Below are 23,793 nucleotides of genomic sequence, written 5' to 3'. Positions count from 1 at the left end.
GAGGTTAAACCACAGCAACAAGTAGGGCTTTGACTGGTAGAATGTCCTCATGAAATTCTCAACATATTTTTGACTTCAACATTAGATTCAAATTCAATACTGTACAGGCAATCAAACTGTTATCAAAAGCAGATGTCTAAATGACAAGCAAAGAGGCCTGTTGCATATACATTAGTAATAAATAATTACCAATATTTTGGAAATTCTGATTATATAATTCTGTATTTCTTTGCTATTATCACACAAACATTATTAAAAATATTTCCATTTGCATATCTTTGACATGCATTTATCAGAAATCATCAAGCTTAGTAATGTAGAATGGTAGTATGTACATTCTCAGTTAATTTCACTAGATAGAACTATGTTTTTTTGGTCACTGTTATGTGAAAAGAGCGTATTCAATTATGTACTGGGTGGGTACTTCAGTAATCAGATGTTTTCAGCTCAGACTTCTTCCCATTAAGCGCTCTGTAATTGTTAAATAAACTCTTCACACATTCAAAAACCATTTCCTAGGGACAGGATATTAAAATAGCTAACCAACAAATGAGGCTTTGATACAAGCTTGTCTGGGGTCACTCATGAACTGGGTCTCCATCTACCTTGATTCTCTATTGGACATTTAGCTGTACCCCAAAACCATGGAGCAAACTAGAAAACCATTTAATCCCTTAACATGAAAAGGACTGAAAGACAACTGCTCGTCATTATTAAGGCAGATGGGTAGGAATGGAGTAAGGAAAATCCTAGGCTAAACCTTTCACTTGCAATACATACCTATAAATGCAGAATAAACAGGGGGTAACTGTAAACATCAAAACACAGACAGGTGGCTCTTGTGTTCCTCACCCACACAGGGTGAGAAATAAATTCTCCCTGTACTGTCAATAGCTTTGTTTTTCAGTTTCTATAGTTTAAAAGTTTGCAGAAAAAGACTTCCACCGATTCTTAAAGCCCACTCTTTCTTTTTATCAAACACATTTTGAAAGGAAGCTCCCATTCTGTTTATACTTCTGTAATGTGATTATTAGAATTTCCTGAGCTCCGATAGTTTGGTAGTTAGTGGAAGAAATATAAAAGAAGGTATTAGTGTTGTCTCAGATGGCTTAAAATTGCCACTATAAATCCTGTGTTCCTTCTAGAAACTAAACTCAGATTACTCCTTCAATGAGATATTGTTAAAAAGACTGTCTACCATAGGCAAAGGATATAAGATATGGTTCTGTATTGTATTGTTTGGCTCTAGTTAGAAAAGTCTTAAGTACTTTTTAAATCTGGATGATGAAAAGGGGAAATTTAATGAAAAGGGATTTAGGTAGACCTAAACACAAAATGGGAGACAATAACAGACAAGATACAGAACAAGGAGGAATATTAAAAAGGATGTAGAGGCAGACTAGGGGCCAGGAAAGGAATAAATGAAAATAAAGACGTTTTTCAAGAACAGAAAAATATCTCAATGGAAAACAGCAACTAGTAGAGGGCAGTAAAAGTAAAAGAAAATGCTTGGCAAAATTAGAATGACAATTACTGTTAGAATTACAATCTTACTTCAGAGAAAATACTAAGAAAGGTAGGAACATATTTCATTAAATGGTTCAGCAATGTGATATAAACAATGAAATAAGTTTGATAAAACAATGGAATTGAAGGACACAATTAGAATATACTCAGAGGGGCCCAGAGAATAAGGATCAGTCCAGATGTGGAGAGAAAAAATTGATAAAAGTGTTAAATGGCTTATAATAGGCAAAGGAAAGATTGGAATGGAGAAACTTACGAAGTGAGCAACAGAGAAGGAAAAAAAATGGAAAGCAGATTCTAATTAAAAACTGGGTAATGTGCAGAGTTTGTACTTAACTGTTTTAAATTCATTTTTTATAATGTGAAATGAAATGTTTATGCATGTCCGGTACTTCAAGTTCAAACTAAATAGGAAGAATTTTCATATTGCTGTATGAAAGACATATCCTTTAGCCTACAAATACTGTGGCGATGCTCTATAGTTGTTCCTCTTTTGATTTTTTGAACCAATTTAATAATCATAGAATCACAGAATAACCTGAGTTGGAAGGGACCCACAGGGATTACTGAAATCTGACTCCTGTCCCTGCACAAGACAGGCCCGACAAAATCATGTTGAATGTAAAATGATAAGGCAATACAAATCCCTGAATTTTATGGTGCTACAGAATGCCTGAAAAGTGACACATTAACATGACTATAGTGAGAAACACTTTAGTTACTTCATTAGTCTATCAGTTGGATAGTCAACACATTACATGGAGGAGTAAATTAGCAGATTAATAAACTTTGGACTATCCAGAACACTTGATGCTAAATGTCCAGCCTGTTTTAATTATAGAGACATACATTTTAAAGTTTTTCAGAAACCTGGTTACATTAATTCTGTTCATAGACAAATTGTTAGGAGTCAAATTTAAAAACCTGACTAAAATAATAGGATATGTGAAAGTCTGTCTTTTAGAGGTTAGGTTGTATGAAGTGACTGAATCCTAATGTCTCTAGCAAGTATACATAAGGCAAAAAGCTTATATATAGCAGATCATGCTTATTGCAGATAAATTATTGATACATAAATCAATAGGAATTTGGGATAAAAAAGTCCCTCGGGCATAAAATCATACTACCTAACTTGACCACCACTTTCAATGAAATCTGCATGCAAAACTAATGATAAAGGGAAAATAATTGCCTTGTCCTTCATCAGTACCACTGGGTGATAACAAGCAATGCATTTTATTTCATCTTTTCCAATGGCTAGCCATAAAAACTGATTTAATTTGCCTACTTTTCCATAGTGGTAATTTAGGCTATTATATGAAGAGATTTTCCAGAGTGGGAAAATTAATTTCTTCTATTAAGTTTGGTTTTGAGGTAGCATACAGCATCTTCACTGTTGAGCAACTTTGGAGTATGCTATATATGGATGAAGCTAAAGAAGTTGTATCTGAGGAAACCTAAAATCCTACACAATAACCAAAATGTTTTAAGACCCTGTAAATGCAAGTACAAAAATATGCCTCTCCATTCAAGAAACACTCAGCAAGCTTTATGAGTATATTTGTATTGTTATTTATAATTATTCCACATTTTTAATCCTGGTGTTTAAATAAACATTTAATATCTGTGTTCCATGTTCTCTGGTATTTTGTAAACAGTCTGTGCCTTTCAACATTTAAGTTCTGCTTATTTTGTTTTCCTGTTGAATTTATTTTTATTATATTGTTTACAGGAGACTCTTTCAATCACTTAAAAAGTGTTTAAATTATCAGAGTCCATGGATGGGTTGCCAATATAAGAAGTCAGAACTAGACATGGCAGTATGCTGTAATTACTGTTTCTCAGGTTTTGGATGAAAAAAGCAAGACTGATTTTCAAATATGCTAAGCATCTGTACCTGCAGAGGTCCATATATAGCAGCTCTCAGCCTTACTAACTGAAGGTATTCCAAACTGAAGTTCACAAGAAACAGTGATCTTAGGAACTTGCTTTGAAAAGGGCTACGCAGCAAGCTATACAATGTATGAAAATATAGCCCTGGAATGAGGGAACACATCTTGGAGTTTATTTCAATCAGAATTGGTATATATGTTCTGATAATGTCCTTATCAACATGATTTTAAGGCTTTATCAAAGATCTGTTCAGCAAATTCCAAAGAAGCTGCATCTCTTCCTCTTCATTTTCCTTAGTCCCAACACACAAAAAACAGCTGACTTTTTTCTTCCATGGTTACTAATTCATACCTTACAATGCCTGAAGAGGTGTGCTACTTTGCAAAAAAGCATGGAGAACTAATTTCCCTGGAACTGGGTTCAGCTTGTTCCCCAGTTACATCCTTTGCATTTTCAGCTCCTCAAAGTCCTAAACTGGGGATCCAACCTTGAATAAAGATTTTGGTCTTACCTGAATTTATCAATCTTAATTCCCATGTTTGCTACTTTCTCACACAATATAAATTCAGTAAAAATTTCAGAAAGTGTTTAATTGCTTAAAACATACTTTTTTCAATACTTAGGCTCTTAAACCAATACCATCCCCTTCCTTTTTCATGCCACATTCTGAATGCCACAGATACATTTGTATTCTTCCTGCAGACATTCTTCCTGGAGATCTTTTGACGTATTAAAATTAAATTAATTGTGCATAGACCAAATAAAATAATTCTAGCCTACCCAAGCTGGGAGTGGCATACTTAATTTGCAATGCAACCACCTTTTTCTTTGACAGACTCAGAAGTCTATTTGAAAGAAAATCATATTTTCATCTGCAACAAAACAGAAAGCAGGAACCTTGAGATACCATGCAAACTTCTGGGCTTACCTGCAATGCACAACCATAGGTCCAGCATCAGGTGGGTTGCAAGTCTTGACTCGTCGCAGGAAAGCCAAGAATGGTGTTGGGTGTTCTGGGACACCATGGTCAGGCCAGGCAGTGAACTGGAATTGCCTCACTTCCCTTTTCTCACTTGAGCCATTCTATGAAATTTAAAAGTTTCATGACAAAAGTGCTACTTGAGATTATATTAGCACTTCTCAGTAAAACAACTGCTAAAGCATATATACTAGTGAAAATTGATTAAATATTCGGGGCCAGCAAGAAAAAGAACTATGGAGGAAAATCCTAATTACAGATTCAAACAATGTAAGATCTTTAAATGTACTGTACACTTGCGCACCACAAGTATTCAGCTTTTTCATGGTGAGAGCTCTGCATTAACTTACAAAACTTCATATTATCAGGAACATGTACTCTGTAGAAGTCTCAATATTCAGCACTGTTAGAAGGAAACGAGGGTAAGGCTAGAAAGGAGGAGAAGGGGAGAAAGGGAATAAGGAAGTAAGGGAAAAAGGCGCACAGGTAAGGCAGGAAGCAAAAGGAAGAAGGAGGACAAGGTGACAGGAGGGAGGCCAGTGATAGAAAGGAAGGAGGAATGGGAGGTGAGAGAAAAAACTGCCAGCCTTTCAATTTAAAAGCATATAGTAATTATATATAAGTATGTATACCTTGTGAAGTGCAAATGTACGAACACAGTACGTTGCCAATTCAACAGTGTCTAAAAGGGTGACTTGGATTAGTCCATAAGTTTCTGTGCCTCTGCTTGGCCAGTATTGATCACACTTCACCTGCAGTGAAAAACATGTTATCATTTAATACATTTAATATTGAAATTTATTACAAATCTGACTGTATATCACCATAGGCTTTAAAAATATGTGGAGATACAATGGCCAACTTCCAACACAAGAAATTTATCATCCACAGGAACTGCTCTTCTGGTAGTAGACTATATAATGTCTTCTTCCATAATGGGCAAGTTCAGTAGGACATATAATTGGGAAATGCTAATAAACATAGAATACACTGTAGAAAAAACCAATTTATAGTAGCCTAAAGTATGACCTATATCCTCGCTTTTCAAAGTCCATAACTTCATAACAGTACTTCAACACAGGTGGAACATTTTTTTAATATTTGCCATATTTTACATTAGTCCCCAAACTTATAAACTACAGCTTTGATGTTAGTATTTATTATGCATAGTTATAGCTCAGTACAAACAAGTAGGTTTTTAGAAATAATTTCTGTACACCGATAAATGAAAGGGCATCAGCAACTATTAAGTAGACTGTGAGAAAAAAATTTCCTTCTGAGATCAGTGTTCATCAGAGAAGAAGCACATCATGAAATTGAGTCCATAGGCATTTAAAAAATGGTTTGGTGGAGAGTTCACCCATCAAATCTAAAAAAACACAAAACATTTCATTCAGAGGAATCCTAGTTTTAAAATGCCACAGTCTAGAATATTAAAATATGCAATAATTCTGTGTAAGATGACACATAGGAGAACCATATTTTTATCAACATTTCTAAGGCCCAATAATTTGTTTTGGTTAAAAAGGGTATGTTCAATGTTAACTGTTAAGAAAACAGAATTGCTGAACCCCTAAACCCACCAAAAATGTAGTACAAAGCAGTATGGTAATCAAGTACTTTAAAATATTTTACTTTCAGTGGCTGATGGGTGAAAACAGAGAGTCAATCTCTATTCTATTTATAACAATACATTCTTACCAATTAGCCCTGCCTACAGTACAGAAAATAAGTTTAAACTGAGTCCAGTAACAACACACTGGGTTTTTTAACACGTCTTCACTAATCTCTCCAAGCCAGACGCATACAAAATTCAATGAGAATACACTAAATGTAACAAACATCACAAGCAGAATATTGCACAATATTTGCAGTAAAAAGATGTAAATTGTCATGCTAATCCACGAGTAAAACCGGTTATTTCCCCAAAATGGAAAATTAAGATATGCATCTTTGAAACTCGCGGTTCTCCAGGTTCTTCATTCTGCACAACAGTTAGTGAAAAAAGACTTAGTATGCTCTCCAACTCCCCAGACCCAAATAGCTCTTTCTCACAGAACATTTTATTTTGAGGCTCAGAGGTCACAGATCATTAATGGCTCACAAATCACAGTCTGAGAACAAGTAATCTAGATAGAGTAGAAAAAAATTCTACCCACTGAAGCAGGGGATAAGAATTAATTAGTGGCAAAGTAAAAGGAAACAATTTTTTACAGGCAATGATAATTTAGTTTAGAGATAAAGAATTGCAACAAAGTAACTAAAAATGTTTTATTGATACTGCTCTGTGAAAAAATAGGATTGAAAGGGCAAAAATTCTCTTATTAAGTAAATAAATAATTACTCATTTGTGTCACTTACTGAAAGAATAAGTACTATATATACAGTATATATTTGCAAGATTCCTAGTACTTGCCCCTTTGGTCTTTGTAAATCAAACTAAAAAGCATGTTTTCAACTGAGAAATTTAAATATGATCATAGAAAATCTAGCTTCACTTTATAATTAATATATAAACAGTGCAACATGTCTATATTGGTTACCTGTATTTTAAACAAACAAGTTGTGGTTTATTATTTATTAATTCCCATGGAATGGAATGTTTTTGGAAACATTTTTTCATAGAAAGTGTGGATACATAATAACTGTAATTTGTAATCTTCACAACTACAGGTTTACTCTGACTAAATCTGGGTTTTTTTAAATTAATAAAAATGATTTTTTAAATTCAAATGAGAGAAAAGTGTGTCTGTGCCTTTGTATGCCTAAATATGTCATTCTTTCTTCACTGGACAGATCTCACATAGAAATTATATGCTCATAGAAGCAGTACTAGCTTCCAGAAAGCATTTCTGAAAAAGTACCCATCTTGCGGTCTGCTACTGACAAAGTTTGAGCAGTTTGAAAATGACAGAAAATGTTTGTTTTGTTTTTATTTTGTAGAGTAATCTAATGTTAAGAATTCACTCAGAATTAGAAAGCTATTTTTCAGTTATGCTGGGAAAAAATAAATGTGCGTGCTCCTTTAGGTGGAGATTTTGGTTGGGGTTTTTTTTAATGTAGTAGTTTATCTAACATAAACTTCAATTATGGTATAATTTTTCTAAAATACCTTCTGTGAGACCTACATGATGCAGAGGACAGCTGCTGGAAGCAGACAGTAAGTGTTCAATAAGAAACTCAATTTTTAGTGTAGTATATATATTATTTGAAAGTGGAAACTGATGAAAATAAGTATCAATTCTTTTAGAAAGAAAACCTGATTTCAGGTTGATGTGGATTTGACCTTCTGGAAGGGCACATAAAGCATAAATTGATTGAACTGCATCTTCTGTCCCTTTTGCCTATTGATTTTTCTGAGATCAAGAGGTCTTCTTCAGAGATGTGTCCTTATGTGCCTCCTACCCTCTTTTGCTCTGTGATCATAAACCTTATATTCCCAATACTCCTAACAATTTAGAGTCCAATTTATCTTTGTGAGAGATCAAGCAATGTTTTCTATTGGACTTCACTGGCAGCAGAGGACCAGATAATACAAGTTAATTGGTAAGACACTACTTTCTGAGACAGAGTTCTTTCAAAACCTTTTATTCTATGTTAAGATCAATGTTAAGATCTATGTTATTCTATGTTAAGATCCCAGTCTTTAGCTCTTGAAGTGGGAGAGGTTACATATCCTATGTTCTTTTCAGAAAAGGAATCTCAACCCCCAAAATTTAACACTAAATGTCAACAAGTCAATTTTGAAAAGTTTTGCCAAATGTGTTCTTGCTATAGCTTTTTGGCATGTTTAATTTCTGTGTGGTAAGAGCCATTTCTCTCTTGCTTCTGTAAATTATTTGGAAAAAAAAATATTTTGGCAAAGGATGCTGATGATAATACTAGCCCTCTCCAGAGTTACATTTACAGTGGTTTTATTGTGAGTTATTTTCTAATATATCGTTGATAAGCCCTCGCTTCATAGTCATCATTTTTCTCTTATCCATGTAGTTCTGAGTTCCAAGGGTTGATCTTTTCCCTAGCAGACTATACTCACCTGCATCCAAGAGTTTTTAAGTGCCACTAACTGCACATGAAAGCAGCTTCCACCTGCAAATATCTAATATTTTCTGGCCTACAACTAAAGATGGCAAGATGAATGAAGCAGACACATGAGTGTGAAATAATTCACTGGTGATCTAAGAGTGGTTTTTTAAAAAAGAGAAATGTAACTAAAAGTACTGAAAAGCATACCTTTTGCTCCTACTTTTACTATCACAGAATCAGAGAATCAGCGAGTGACTAGGTTAGAAGAGACCATCAAGACCATTAAGTCCAACCATGCCCTAACTCCTCAACTAAACCATGGCATTGAGTGCCACATCCAGTCTTTTCTTAAACACATCCAGGGATGGTGACTCCACCACCTCCCCAGGTAGACCATTCCAGAATTTTATCCCTCTTTCCATAAAGAGCAAACTTCCTGATATCCAACCTATATTTCCTATATTTCCCTTGGTGCCGCTTAAGACACTGTCCTCCGGTTCTGTCAGTTGTTCCCTGGAGAAAGAGACCAACCCCCCTGACTACAGCCACCTTTCAGAGAGTTGCAGAGAGTGATAAGGGCACCCCTGAGTCTCCTTTTCTCCAGGCTAAACACCCCCAGCTCCCTCAGCCGTTCCTCACAGGGTTTGTGTTCCCAGCCCCTCTCCAGCCTCGTTGCCTCCTCTGGATGCGCTCAAGCGTCTCAAGGTCCTTCCCAAACTGAGGGCCCAGAGCTGGACACAGCTCTCGAGGTGTGGCCTCACCAGTGCTGAGTACAGGGGAGAATGACCTCCCTGCTCCTGCTGGCCACACTGTTCCTGACACAGGCCAGGATGCCTTTGGCCTTCTTGGCCACCAGGGCACACTGCTGGCTCATGTCCAGTCAGCTGTCACCAGTGCCCCCAGGTCCCTTTCCAGCCACACCGTCCCCAGCCTGCAACGCTGCAAGGGGTTATTGTGGCCAAAATGCAGGACTCAGCACTTGGATTTAATAAACTTCATCCCGTTGGACTCCGCCCATCCATCCAACCATTCCAGGTCTCTCTGCAGAGCCCTCCTACCCTCCAACAGATCAACACATGATCCCAGCTTAGTGTTGTCTGCAAACTTACTAGTGAAGGACTCAATCCCCTCATCCATGTCATCAGTGAAGATATTGAACAGAGCTGGCCCAGCAGAGACCCCTGAGGACACCACTGCTGACTGGGCCCAGCTGGATGTGGCACCGTTCACCTCCACCCTCTGGGCCCGGCCACCCAGCCAGTTCTGAACCCAGCACAGAGTGCTCCTGTCTGAGCCATGGGCTGCCAGCTTTTCCAGGAGTGTGCTGTGGGAGACAGTGCCAAAGGCTCTGCTGAAGTCCAAACAGAGAACATCCACAGCCTGTCCTGCATCCACCAGGCGGGTCACTTGGTCATAAAAAGGGACCAGGCTGGTCAAACACGACCTTCCCCTCCTAAACCCATGCTGGCTGGGTCTGCTACCCTGCCCACCCTGTAAGTGCTGTGTGATGACAATCAATATAAACTGTGCTGTGACTTTACCTGGTACTGAGGTCAGGCTGACTGGCCTATAATTACCAGGGTCCTCCTTCCCACCCTTTGTGTGAATGGGTGTCACACTGGCCACCTTCCAGTTATCTGGAACCTCACCAGTGAGCCAGGACTGCTGGCAAATGATGGAGAGGGGCTTCACAAGCTCATCATGACCCTGGGATGGATCCCACCTGGTCCTATGGATTTATGAACATCCAAGCATCTCACAGTTCTCTGACTTCTCCTGGATAACAGGGGGACCATTCTGCTCCCTGACAGCATCTCCCAACCCATGATCCTAAGTTGCACACTGCCAAAACCACTACAAATGAAATCAGAGCATCTCTCAAATGACTAAATACAATAAAAAGAAATCTTTTTAGGTGCCATAGAAATGGATGTAGCTAGAATACATAACTAATGGTAGGCACATTTTCTTAACTTGCCTCTCAAACATACACATATTTTCTTTCTCTACATTTCTTCCACTCAGACCATGCAAATCCTTGCTCTTTGTGGAAGTACAAATATTCACTGAAAGCAAAGCTGTAAAAAAAAAAAATAAATGCATCCTTTTTCATAAAAAATGAGAAGCTTGAGACATTTTCAGACTTGACGGGTTTCAGCTCCAGAGTTCCTAATATTCGTGGATATTCACACTTCAACAAGTCATAGACAGTAGAGAACATGCTGCTATGCATCAACAGAGCTGAAGGAAGTGTATTTCCATATGAACATATGAATACAAAGATTCCTGACATTCAAGGGTAGAGAAATAATTTTCCAGTATAAAGTTCCATCATTCATGCTGAAAAGCTCCTTCAGGTGATTCTTAGCACATGAACCAGCTGTTACAAGCCATCTAAGATTGTAAGGACAAAACAAAAAAAGATCAGGAAAGAGACAGAAAACTAATGTAAGGCAGACACATATAGCACATGATCTGCTGTAAGAACAGCATATTAATTATGCTGAATCTAGAATACAAAATATCAGTAGTAGAACATAATTTCTTGCTCCTGTTTTCTTACTAAAAGGACTTTTGCAGACAGAATTTTCTATAGCATTTTCAGATGACCTTCCTTCAAAAACAGAAGAATAACATAATAAATTATGTTGAATGCCAATAATAATTATGCAATAAGAAAGGTAGTGCCAATTGTTGCTGATGGAACCTGTCTCAAACCCTAGCAGCTAATTTACTGCCTCAGACATTTCAGCTGGTGTTTTGTCTCCAAACAGATTTTACACCGAAGCCATATTCTTTTTCCAGGAATGCCTTGCCACCTAAGGATTAGGCTGATTTGATTCTAAAGCTTAAAGACAGACAATAGTATTTGAGATTATAATGCAGCTTAAAAAAAAATCAGAATACAGACACGTTTTTTTATTTTATTTAAGCAAGACTTGATCTAGTGCAACTGACTGAGTTCAGTCTAGGCTTAAATGAAAGATTAAAATATAAATTCATAGTCATAAATAAGTTTTGAATTTTTGTCTTAATTACAGTGGCCACAAAAAAATTCCAATAAGAATCTGGAGGCAACATAAATGAACCATAGGCTAATCAATTCATAACAAATTTTAGTCCTCTACTAAGGCTTCAAATACACCCTCATGACTCCCCAACTTTCTGGAGTTTCTGAGATATGAATAATAGGTTAACAGTTAACACTGAAAGATAATTGATTAATTAAAGAAATTATCCCCAGATTTTTTCCATTCTGATCCCTATGAAAGAGTGTGGTTTGGTTATTAAAACAAAAGGAAACAGATATTGAAAGGAATATTGGACATGTTTAAAAGTGTTCTCTATCTCAATTTTCATCTTCATCTATACAATCAGAGAACAGTTCAAAGCTGTATTGCTGGTATCAATGTGACGTGCCTTTTTTGAGCTCTTTCTTACAGCAGGGAAGGCATGGTTTTAATGAATTCATTTTGAAGGATGAGTCTGTCAAACAGTTAAGTTCAGCAAGATTTTCCAAAAATGTCTTGAAAAGGTTTAAATGAATGGACTGACTGGAAAAGTGAATGTGCTGACTACTTTTTGTTTCATCCTCCTGTACTCAAGGCTGATCACTCTGTGCAGCCTGAATAATACTTTCACTGAATAAGATATTACAGTATGAAGAACATACTGAACATTTCAGCCTGCTATTCAAGTGCTGTAATGAAGATCTACTATTTTCCATAAAAGAGAACTACATCTTTAAGCTGATATGAATATTATGTAAAATATCAGTGAAACAAAAGGATCAAAAGAAAGAAACACCAGATCAAAAAAATTCTATTATTATTATGTCTTTGGTTCACTTGAAACAGAACTAATATGTGAAAAGGTACATTGGAAGGTGTTTCTTGGACCTAGAGGTCTCAATCTGGATTTTGATTTTTGAATGCAACTTCAAGCCAAGGTGAACTATCTATAACTAGTTTAATACATAGATGAAATTTTTCATCTCATACATGTATTTCATACACTTCCTGTTACATGAATCAGAAAATTCCCCTAGCAAAAGCATTGATTACCAACCTCAGTATCCATCTGTATCCATTAACTTCCTTAGAACACAGGACAAGCTCTGTAAATTATGTAAAATATTAAAAATAATATTCTTTTTCAGAGACACCCGTTAGAAGAACTTAAATTTTCCTGATTTGTTGCTTGCCATAAAGGGCAACTGGCCTTGAGTTTTTCACCATAATCTGCTAAAAAAGGAAAAGTAGGATCACCTTTTGATAAACAATACTAAATCCACTCTCTGACATTTTCAAGCCTCAAATTGCTTGACAGAACACCATGTGCTGAAGTAATGTACTGCAACACTAAACCAAACATGAACTAATCATGTGTCCAGAGAGGGCAACAAAGCCAGAGAAGGGTCTCAAATGTAAGTGATGATGAGGACACAATGGTTGTTCAGTCAGAGAAAAGAAGGTTCAGGGGGTACCTTATTGTGGTCTAGAACTACCTGAAATGAGGTTGTGTGAGGTAGGGGTTGATCTCCTTTTCCAGGCAACCAGCAACAGGAAAAGACTGCAGCAGAGAGGTTCAGGTTGTATACCAGGAAAAAATTTCTTCACTGAAAGGGTGGTTAAGGATTGGAACAGGCTTACCAGGGAAGCAAGGGAGTCACCATTCCTGGAAATGTTCAAAAAACGAGTGGACATCTCACTTAGTAATATAGTTTAAGGAGCACAGTGGTATTTGGTAAAAGGTTGGATTTCATGAAGGTCTTTTCCAACCTTAATGATTCTAAGATGCTATGTTCAGTCAATTCTGAAAACAAGCAGGATTTTTAGTCTTCTAACTCAAAAGGTCAATGAGCATTTTCTACATGTGGCATAGTTCCTCTGTCTGTATTAAGAGAAGAATTATATGAGGTAGTAGTATATGTCTTACCTCAAGTACAAAGCAAAGAAATTAAGAAAATAAAGTCGAACTGCAGAATTAGAATATGGTTTTTACTAAACCACTTGCTATATATACACTTGCTTCAGGGAAATACTATTTTTATAGAAAACCATCAGTTTACCCTAACAGCTAAAAGAAACCACACAGAATGATAACACAAAAAACCTAGATGGTTGCCTTGAAAAATACTTTTGGCAATACCAGGTATTGCCAGCTAGAGACCATTTCAGGTAAGACTGTGGTGCAGACATTCCTTGAAATCTTACAATGGAAGACACTGCACACAATATCCCACCAAGGTTGTTCCCTTCTTGACATTACATTTTGGAAGTTCTTTAATAGTTTGATATAAATTATCTTCACTGCATAGCTTATTTCTTCCTCCTTAAAGCCTCAAAGGCAGGGAAAATGGTAGATTGCTATGGAATTTTTTAACAGCCTTTCACATGCTGAAAGACAACTGTAATCTCCTTCACTGTCTTATATATAAAACAAATCAAAATCTTACTATTTCTCCAGCATCTGATCGTCACTGTTCTCTTCTAGATTCTCTGTAATTTACCAAGATCTTTTCACGAGGGGCATTAATTCTGTATGTTCTCAATTTCAAACGTATATAAGCTGAAATAACCAGACTTTGAGCCTATTGACTGTGTAAAAACAAAATTAACCCTACTCATAGTACAGCATTTCCACAGCTACTTTACTGGATGATATTCACAATCTGTATTTTAGTTGAGGAACCTTGGCACAGGCTCTTCCACCTGAAATGTGCCCAGAAAAAGAAACTCTAAGCTTTATTGGATTAGATTTTTGCATGTATTAAGCGCCTATGACTGACTACATTTCAGTCATAGAAATTTAGAGCTGACCACGTTCCTGCCCTTGTGCCTCTGAGAATCCTTCCATAATAAACAGTTATGACTGAGTTTTACAATTCTGACATTACAACTGGTGACTCTACCTCGTAAGATGGTGTAGCAATTCTTGGACTGTGTCCATGGCATTCTGTTACAGTGAAAAAAAACCCAGTACAAACCTACACATTTTTATTTTTGTAATCTGGTGAACACATGGTGTACTTAATTTTGTGTTTTCCTTTTTTTTTCTCCCAGTTCTCTCATTCATTCATCATCTGACTCATATCTTAGCATGCAGCAAGCACTAAAGTGGTGAAATAAAATTCTGATAGTGCATTATTGGTACAGAAGGCATTGGTTTACCATTAAAACTAGGGAATGAACAATGACAAACTGCATATTCAATTCCTCTTTAGTAAAACAATACATTTTAGTATGAAAATATGCCATCACCTATGTGTCCTATTACTAATATCTGCTGTCTTATATGCTAATGTACCATCTACCAGTTAAAGACATGATTTTTTTGGTTGCTACAAAGCATAGATAAATTATCTTTTTATATTTTCCTATATAAATATACTTCACAACTTGAAAAAAACCCCCACATTTTTACACACCTGTGCTGCCCCATATAAAACACCAGTGAAAGTTTTCTGCAAAAATCAATTATATTTTGCCTAAATACAGTAGAATACAGGTGCACATGGGACTGTATTGAAAATATTCCTAAATTAATTTTTAAGGGCACCTCTTGCTGACTTCTCTATTCCTTTAGGGAAAATGTCTAACTGTCACTTATTTTTGATGCAGTATTTTGACAAGTAATACCTGCAGTATTACCCAAACATACTTAGGAGGAAAGATCTGAAATTTTCTGCAGAAGCCCTGCACAACAAATGGAAAACTAACTTTATCACATTTGCATAAAAGTCTGTTGCATCCATATCATATAGAAAAGAAAACTGCATTCTTCATTTTCTGTGCTTATTATTTACTCTGGGGCATGTACTCTTCCTTTGTCTTACATATGAAGTCAGATAGATTAGATATCAGTGCCTACTCTGCCAGTAACAAATCAGGATTCAAGAAAACTCTTAGCAACATGCATATTTTGAGTAGAAAAATGTAGCGCTCATCCCAGACCTGCCTTTATTTTTTCCTTTCCTATAGCAAGACTTAGAAATCTTTGGTTGCCAATGTCTGTTTCAAAGCTGTTTTTACTAAGGAGTCCCAATGTACAATTACATTTTCCAGTCGTTGTGGGTTTTGTACTAGTTGAACTTGAATAAGCCTTCCCTGATTTAATTTATTATATCCTCCTTAAAACACCAAATCAACCCACCAAGCAAAACAAATCTCAAACAATTATTTTACCTACTTGATATTTCTACTGTCACCCATTTTCCATTTTTCTTACACACAGAATAGTCTATAAATCTATAAAATTTTCGTTGAAATACTCAGACACAAGTGTTCTGATGCTTGACACTTGAATAACAGGAGTTCTTATCTAGCATTTCAGCAATACCAGGAAAAGTCCATTTACCTTTCCCTGTGACAGTGCCATCTCTCCTGACTCTCTCAGGTGTCAGTGACAAGTTGAGAGACAGTAAGCCCAAGAACTTTCAATTATCTTTTGATGTTCTTATGGAACAAATACAGGACCCATGTAAATAGTTCCATGTGTATCAATAATGGGGAATAAATCTGAAACGGGATACTTCACTTTCCTACTGGGCTTGTTTTGTTCTCCCCCTTCCCAATGAAGACTCAGGATTCAAGATGTTAAACCTTGACAAACCAAGATGATTATTCTACACATATGGTTTTTTAGATAATTTTTGCTTATAATATTGATGATGATATCCACCTCATGAGAGTCAAATAGATGTTTGGATAAGGCTAACAGAATGGCACAAATGTAGTTCTCTCATGTTTTCCTTTAGTCATTAGCAAATTTGAATGAAGCTCATAGTATCACTATGAAAACTAAAGCCTTCCTCATCAGTAAAGAAGTTCAGAATCTGGCTCAATATCAACTTGATATTGACATTGTATTGTTATTTACCTTCTAATATTTGCATAATTGATAGTATCACTATGTTTTCATTTAGCTTTGACCTGATTGGGTTTTTTTGTCAAAAGATTTTAAACCTAGGCAATGGAGTCTCAACATAGAAAATATTGTAATGAGGTTAACGAGAGAAGTATTTTCTATCAGTTCCAAGATAACACAGCAAATGTATTCAAAATACAGAATTACAAAGCAAAGAAGGAAAGGATTGAATCCTCTTGCAAGTGGACAATCTACAATAGTATTCTACCCTGAAAAAGGAGGAAGGACTATATGCTTCCTGTTGGAGGCAACATGGTTAGGTTTTGCTATAAAAAGAGATTTTTCATCTGATCATTCACACAATTCACTACAGCCCATGAGTACTCAGAACATCCAGTGAGTTGAGACGAGCAAAAAAACCAGATCCAAAACTCAAAAACAACAACAAAATCTAATCTGTACCTCTTGCGGTAGAGGAGAAGACAGAGAAGTTGGAAAGAGAGATATGATACATTAAAGTTTTACATGTTTTACATGTTTCCTTAGTATAACAAACAACTGCTTTCTTTCAATCTCAAATTTACAACCTTCAATATTGTAATTGTACAACCTTCAATATTGTTTTATTTCACTAAGATTAAACTCGTATCTGTGACAAAAATGCTACCAATACTGTTCCATGCACCGCCAATGTGTGTAATCCTTTTTGATACAAATTATTTTCATGGTATGAAGGATGAGACTGACTTTCTCTTACAGTCAGGTTTAGGTCAAGGGAAATTCAGGTGATGACATTTAATATGAAACCAACTAAGTGTGAAAGGTTATAAGTGAAAGATCTTTTTTTTCCTGCAACTTCCTTATAGGCAAACAAATGAATAATGTATTCACTGTAACATCTTCATTTGATCTACTCAGCTGTAAAATATGAACATTCTCAAATCTGAAATCATTCAGACATCTAACACATGCTAATGAACCAACTTTGCTTCTGCAGATGCAATTAAAATCCTCATCTTTATCTATGCAGTCCAGGTTATAAAGGCTGATACCAGGCTGCAGGACTGCATAATGCAAAAAGCTAGCTAAACAGAAATGACGACACGAAAATGGAAAGCAGAGAGTCTGAGGGAGAAACAATCTTGCCTTGCAGCAGGAATAATGATCAGACTGCCAAGACACAAAAGCAATCAAAACAGAATCAAAGGAGAAAGAGAAACAAAATTAGCAAAGCTCTTCATCCCTAATGATATGTAACAGTGCTTATACTTCATGTTTGAAATCTCACTTGTTTTTCTTCTACAAGAATATGCTATATAAAAATGATAGCACAAGAAAAAGTAGCAACGTAATGCCATCACTGGGTTTTTTCCCTGCACAGGGATTCCCAGTGCTGCCTCACCATCAATACCATTAATTACATTACATGCAGCTACTGTATTAGAAGTGGTAAGTGGTATGCCTTATTCACAGAGCTGCTGACTCTGAGACTGGGAGCTGAGTTATGTACTGGATAGCTGGTATGTAATGCTCTGCAATGAATGCATCAAATTCAGTCTATGAACACAGAAGGTGCTAAATTATGCACAAAACCCACACAAATATAAGCATTGAATGCATGACCAATCCATTGACTAGAATGTCTAGTTTCTTATTCCACTTAGAGCATGTATTGCTTCTGAATGCTAATCACTTATGGGGGTGATTACTATTCTGATCAGTGTTTTTTTAGGGTGCAGCCAACAAGGGCTAGAGCTAGCTAAAAACTGTGCTAGGCAATTACTGGAGAGAAAGAGAAGACTTTCATTTAGCTACATCAAAACATCCTTCTAGACAGTGGCTGTCTGTGGCCTGCAGTATTAAGATAAACTTTCAAGTACTTAAATATACCTTTTGCAATGGGCTGCTTATTAGGAATTGATTTTTTTCTTTGCTCTGGTGTCATTTACCAGCAATTTTAATGAATTAATTAGTGAAGAAATGGGCAGAATTACATTTTCTCAATTCCAAACAGGCAGTGCCTGGACTAGACAAGGTCTGTAGACCCAAGATAAAACTAAAAATTCTGCTAAAATTACCATGTGCTATGTACTAATTGCCATCAGGTATGTGAAAGCAGTGGTATTAATGTAGGTTGAAGTTACATGTGGGAAGTGATTCTATAATTAGAATGCTATACATTGCTTGAACTGCAAAAAGCCTACTCTACTTACAGAAATGACAGAAAGGGTAAAAGAGTAAATGTATATGTTTTGGTAAGCCTCCAGAAAGGAATGACTGCTGCCAAGATGTTCAAGTTACGTAATCATTGCAATTATAGGTATCCAAGCATATGAAAAAGACATCAATGCCAACACAGTACAGCATTAGACTTCATGGTGCACTCCACCCTGTTCCAAGCTGACACATGCTGAAATATTTTCATTTTGAAATGGAGCTCATCCATGAACTACTGAAATATCAACTATTATCCAGTTACCCCTTTAAGATACTTTTACTGATTCAAAACCGGTCTGGATGATAAATCTTCTGTCCTCCTCTGTAATGTCTTTCTATATTACTGAACTCTTCTTGATCCCCCATCTATATGGCATTTTTTAACTCATTGCACAGAGCCTTCGATGCCTTAGCTTTTTCCACCTTCCACCTGCAGTCCTGCAGCCTGCTTCCCACTTGCAGCTTCCTGCCCCTTCACACAAGCTTCTAGGACAGAGTGCCTCAGAATGGCTGCAGCAGTGTTTGTTATTCACTTCCGGGGTTTGAAAACCCTTCTACTGCAATTGGCCTGGACCCAAGGGAAGTGATAACCACTGATGTTAGAGTCACCTCTTCTTTCTCCCAGTTTCTGATTTCTACTTTTGGTTAAGTTTCTGGTTTATGATATAGGCCACATAAATGTGTTTGCAGAGAGCTCAGCAATGAACCAGCTGTGCAGCACTCTGCCCAGCCAACGCGTGCTCCCAGCAATGGCAACAGAACCACAAACAACCCGTGAGAACTTCAAGTACCTCTTGACACAAAATACTGTTACTATAGAAAAAGTTTGATAGAGGATCCACCACTGATGGCTAAAAACTTGTTTGTCTTCCTGATTGACTGCTGCTGATGATTTTTCTCATTTCTCTTTCTCCCCATCTTTCTCTTCTCTTCTGTTATTGTCTTTTACTCTTTCCTCTCTAATAATATCCACTCTTAGAATTGATAAATGCCACCAAATATGGACCCACTAGTAAATCTTCATGCAACACACCGTGATCTGTCACTACACTTTCTATCACTTTCTTTATCTTATTAAAAACCTAATTACTATTTTTTATTTCCCTGTACATATAGCACATATTTTATTAAAACTCTTCTAATAGTAGAATCTATAGTTTAATTATTTGAATAGTATCATGCTATTATCAGAACAATATCTGTATGTTTTAGTGCTTTACTTTCCTAATTTTACTTCGGTCTGCAAAATTGAATTTGAAATACTACAGGTAATTTTGTATTCTGTTATTGCATGTGCTGTTGTAATTTTCCTAGCTACCAGTATGTGCTCAAAAAAAAAAAAGTTTCTCAAGCAAATCTTCATTGATATTAAACAATGGTGAATTTATACCATTTAAAACTGAGAACTGAATGCTGTTGACATACACTAACTTCCTCATTACAGGATGATACAATCATGTGCTTATTACTACAGAGGAAGTAACTCTTTTGGTCACCTCATAAGATTTCCAACATGATTAAAAAAACAACCCCCAAAATTACTGAGATCAAAAAATTAAAAATTTTCCAGAGCATAAAAAAAACCTAAATAAATGTTGTGACTTGGTAGTTTCATAGTGAAAGCAAGGCGTCCTAAACATAAGTAATTTTTGTGGCACTTAAAACATGTGGTAACCTAAAAATCCCCTCAGTTTTTGTACATATAAAGAAGACAGGCAAACATACATGAAGGAAACAAAACACAGACATCAGTGGTAACTCAGGTACAATATTTTTAACCTTGCGTAAGTTTTCCTTACCCTGGACCTCTCCTCTAGTTTTGTCATCATGACGACTGTTGCACCTTGTTGTTCCCACATCATTCTCCAGAAGTCGCCAAAGGTTTCTGGCAGTGCCCCCTGCGTTGCGATATAAGCATTCTGCTTCCTGTATCCATCTATGTAGTTGGCATTGATATAGTCACTGCCCGGGATGCCTGCAAAGAGAGGAGAGTGAAAACACGGGGCACAGCTTCTCTGCCGTCCTGTTTTACAAGGGCTGAACAATCCCACGAGACTGGATTTGATGAATCCTGGCTTGCTGTGTGTGCCAGAGAGTGCATGGGTTCTTACATGTGAGTGTAGGCCATCTGTGGAGTCAAGAGGCATGGTGGTGTCTCTGGGAATAACTGTTCTTTCGAAACAAGCTACTTTGTGTGATAAGAAGTATAAAAGAAGCCTGAAAATTTGTATCAGGCAGAGAGACCTGGGGGTCAACACAGCAGCATTTAAAAGCTGGTCTGATGCTACCTGCAGACAGCCAAAATATGGCAGTGCTACCTGGGACAGAGCCCTTTGAGGATTCTCAATCAGACACCCTGAGTAGGCTCCTCAAACATTCTTGTTGAGGTCACTGCAATTCCTTTGAATACATAAGGAAAAAAAAAAATATCATGAAGACTATTAATATCACTGCTATATTCATTTTCTCCATTAAATGCTAAGATAATTATGAGTTTTATTGTAACAAAACACATTATGTAAGTCAGATTTAAGAAACAGTGAAATTTTCTATATGGTGTATGCAAGAAATAAAGACCGTTGCAACACTGAATAAGAATTAAAAGAAGTGGGATCCAGGACTTGTGTGCACATGGGACCTACACCATTATTTGCTTGAGGCTCAGGTATTTTGGACAAGACTTATGCAGGAACTTTGGCTGTGTCTACCAGACACATGTCCATTCTTAGAGCCCCATAGGAAGCAGGCCAGTTCCCAGCTGCAATCTGGGTAACTCAGGGTGTGCCACAGGATGCCTGGATTGGAACATGCTGCTTACCCAGGCCAAGGAGGTGTGTCAGCTGTAGCAAAGGTCACATTACTACTCTGCACTAACACGGTAGGCATGCTCATGGAAATGGATAAAAATGGACTTAAAATTCTCAGACCAGTACTGAATTCAGTAGGCAGTGCCCAGCTTTTAACTCAGACTACATGTGTGCTGAAAGATAAAGCACTGAGGGAGCCATTGTTATGTCCCTGCTGTTGTTTTAACTGATGACTAGAGAAAGAAATAAGATACTCATGTGAGATCTCAGTGCTGGCTGAATGGCAAAGCAGTGTTAATTAGCTGAATATAATCATCTGCAACTTAGTAAGTTTTGTTGAAGTAAGTGACAGAAATTACTTATTTGAGCAGAAATGAATGATTTATATTTATGCAGCCAATCTGCCACGCACAACTCTACAACCCCAAAAAATGGTAGAGGGTCCACAAAATCTTTCAAGAGTCAAGATGATGATACCAGCTCCAGATTTATTCTACAGCTATGACTGTTTTCCCTCATCAAAGCAAAAAAATTGAGTTTCTTTGTCTCTGAAACAGAATAAATTGTAAATAAGTATTTCCCAATATCTTTGTCAAAAACAAAATCTTCAAATAGATTCTGATGCATTATCTCCTGCTAGTGGTCTCAAATCAGGAATTACTGGAGCTGCACACTCCTATCTTTCCTGACTATAAGTAGCACACATCTGAAAATGTCTTCCAAAATATTTTTAATTTGAATGGAAATTAGGGGTACCTCTTTAAAATGGACTGTTCCTTTTAAGCTACAATTTTAATTGTTTCAACACTTATTCAGAGTAAACCTGAATTTTTCATTCCACTACTAACTTAGCAGTGAATGAACTCACAGACTAAATGTCACAGTAAGTAAGATCCAATATAATCTGGAAATTATTCAGATTATGGGTTACTGCAGCTGTAGTCTAGTAAAAAATTTTGCCTTCAAGCCCGATAAAGTTCCATATACGTTCTTGTTTCATATGTTCAAATCATATTTAAACTAAATTTTTAATCTGTTTTTACTTTCTGCAAACAATTAGAAGAAAATCCTGACAAAATACTTCAGAGATAGAAAGACCTTGTGACTTCAGGGTTACAAGAGAGGCAGAAAATGGCACTCCTCAGGCAAGATGCAAGAATGGACACAGGCAGACTGTCTGACTGATTTGACCTGACTGAAAGTCTCTTCAGGAGAAAAATAAAACAAAATAAAAAACTTGTTAACCTGCATAGTCCATAGCTGAAAAGCATGATTCCCCTCCATGAAAGTCAGAAAGTGGAGCTCAAAAGCATCACTCTTGTAGATCTGAAGCTGTTTCATGTGACACTTCTTATTGTGGATGTTGGAGTTAATGATATAGAAAATGTAACTGCTAGGCACAATGTTCTATTTTCTTCCTTTATCAAGATAATAAAACTTTTTTTCACAAAACAGATGAGAAAGAAGAATGAAGCCAACAGGAGAAATCTACACCAACTGGGTATTATTACCAAAGGAACTGAGAAAGCTGGTAAGAAATGTTTTCTGCATAAATTAGAATTCTATTATGATGGCTGGTATCATACTTTGAAGCACATGTTATAAATAAAAGCCTGAGGAAAAAATGAAAAACAACACTTTGTAAAGTGGTTAAATGATCTTCTGGGAAAGCTGTCCTCTGGAACTGATAATGCACAAACTCAGTGTGAAAATTAAGCATGAGAACTATTGCAAGCTGTTCCCTAAAGAATGATCTTTACAAATTTTAGCAACCAATACTAGTACCTGATGTAAAAAAAAATCCAGAATCCTGAAATTGTAAATTCTTTCTATTCGCTAATTCGTATTGAATTTATTGACAAATTATATTAAAATATATAACTTCTAAATTAAATAAATTCAAATTCTTTCAATTAGAATGAAGAAAAGCTTCCAGATTACACCTTCCTTGATCTAAGATTCAAGTCAGAAAGAATTAAGATTAAGAATTACTGACAAATGCAAGGAAGATTTCTTCAAATATAGACTAACATGGAAATTTTCACTTTGTTTCTCCACTTTATTTATTTATTATCTGTAAAGTGGACACAAAAAATTCTGTATGTCCTTTTAGCTAGAAAAATTATTTTTCAAGGCAAGTCAGCTTCACTGCACCAAATGAGGATATACTTGGGACATGGACATGAAATTCCATTTACCACAGGCCCTGAGCAACTATTAATGAATTAACCAATGAAGTTTCGGTGGGGGGAAAAAACCAACAAAACATGTTGCTTCAACACTTGCACTGAGCTTTGCATCAAGCATTTATTGCTAGCAGAATACAGTACTCAATAGTACTGTACAGTACTCAATAACACTTGATTTGCTGAGATCAAGAGAACAACTTGATTCAGAATGCTCAGCTCCATTTTCTCTCTCTCACACAGTATCCATTAGGGATGTTCTCGTTCTCTATCCATTCTCATAGTCCCT

The 23,793-nt window shown here is 36.5% G+C and overlaps 1 protein-coding gene across 22 annotated transcripts in view; it reads right to left on the bottom strand.

Annotated features, from left to right (window-relative positions):
- PTPRD (protein tyrosine phosphatase receptor type D) overlaps window positions 1-23,793 on the bottom strand; it is a 1,150,230-nt gene that overhangs the window by 27,598 nt on the left and 1,098,839 nt on the right. For all 22 annotated transcript variants that reach the window (XM_054282388.1, XM_054282398.1, XM_054282418.1 and 19 more), the window contains 3 exons: window positions 20,311-20,486; window positions 5,032-5,151; window positions 4,349-4,503 (listed from right to left, as the gene is read on the bottom strand). In XM_054282388.1, coding sequence (XP_054138363.1) covers window positions 4,349-4,503; window positions 5,032-5,151; window positions 20,311-20,486 — 451 coding nt within the window. The remainder of the gene's footprint in view (window positions 1-4,348; window positions 4,504-5,031; window positions 5,152-20,310; window positions 20,487-23,793) is intronic.

The sequence above is a fragment of the Melozone crissalis genome, unplaced genomic scaffold (assembly GCF_028551555.1).
Source record: "Melozone crissalis strain CALT ecotype California unplaced genomic scaffold, PUWL_Pcris_2 ptg000005l_1, whole genome shotgun sequence".
NCBI classification, from domain to species: domain Eukaryota; kingdom Metazoa; phylum Chordata; class Aves; order Passeriformes; family Passerellidae; genus Melozone; species Melozone crissalis.
Note: the sequence above shows the minus strand (reverse complement) of the source record. Positions and strands in the feature narration are given on the sequence as shown.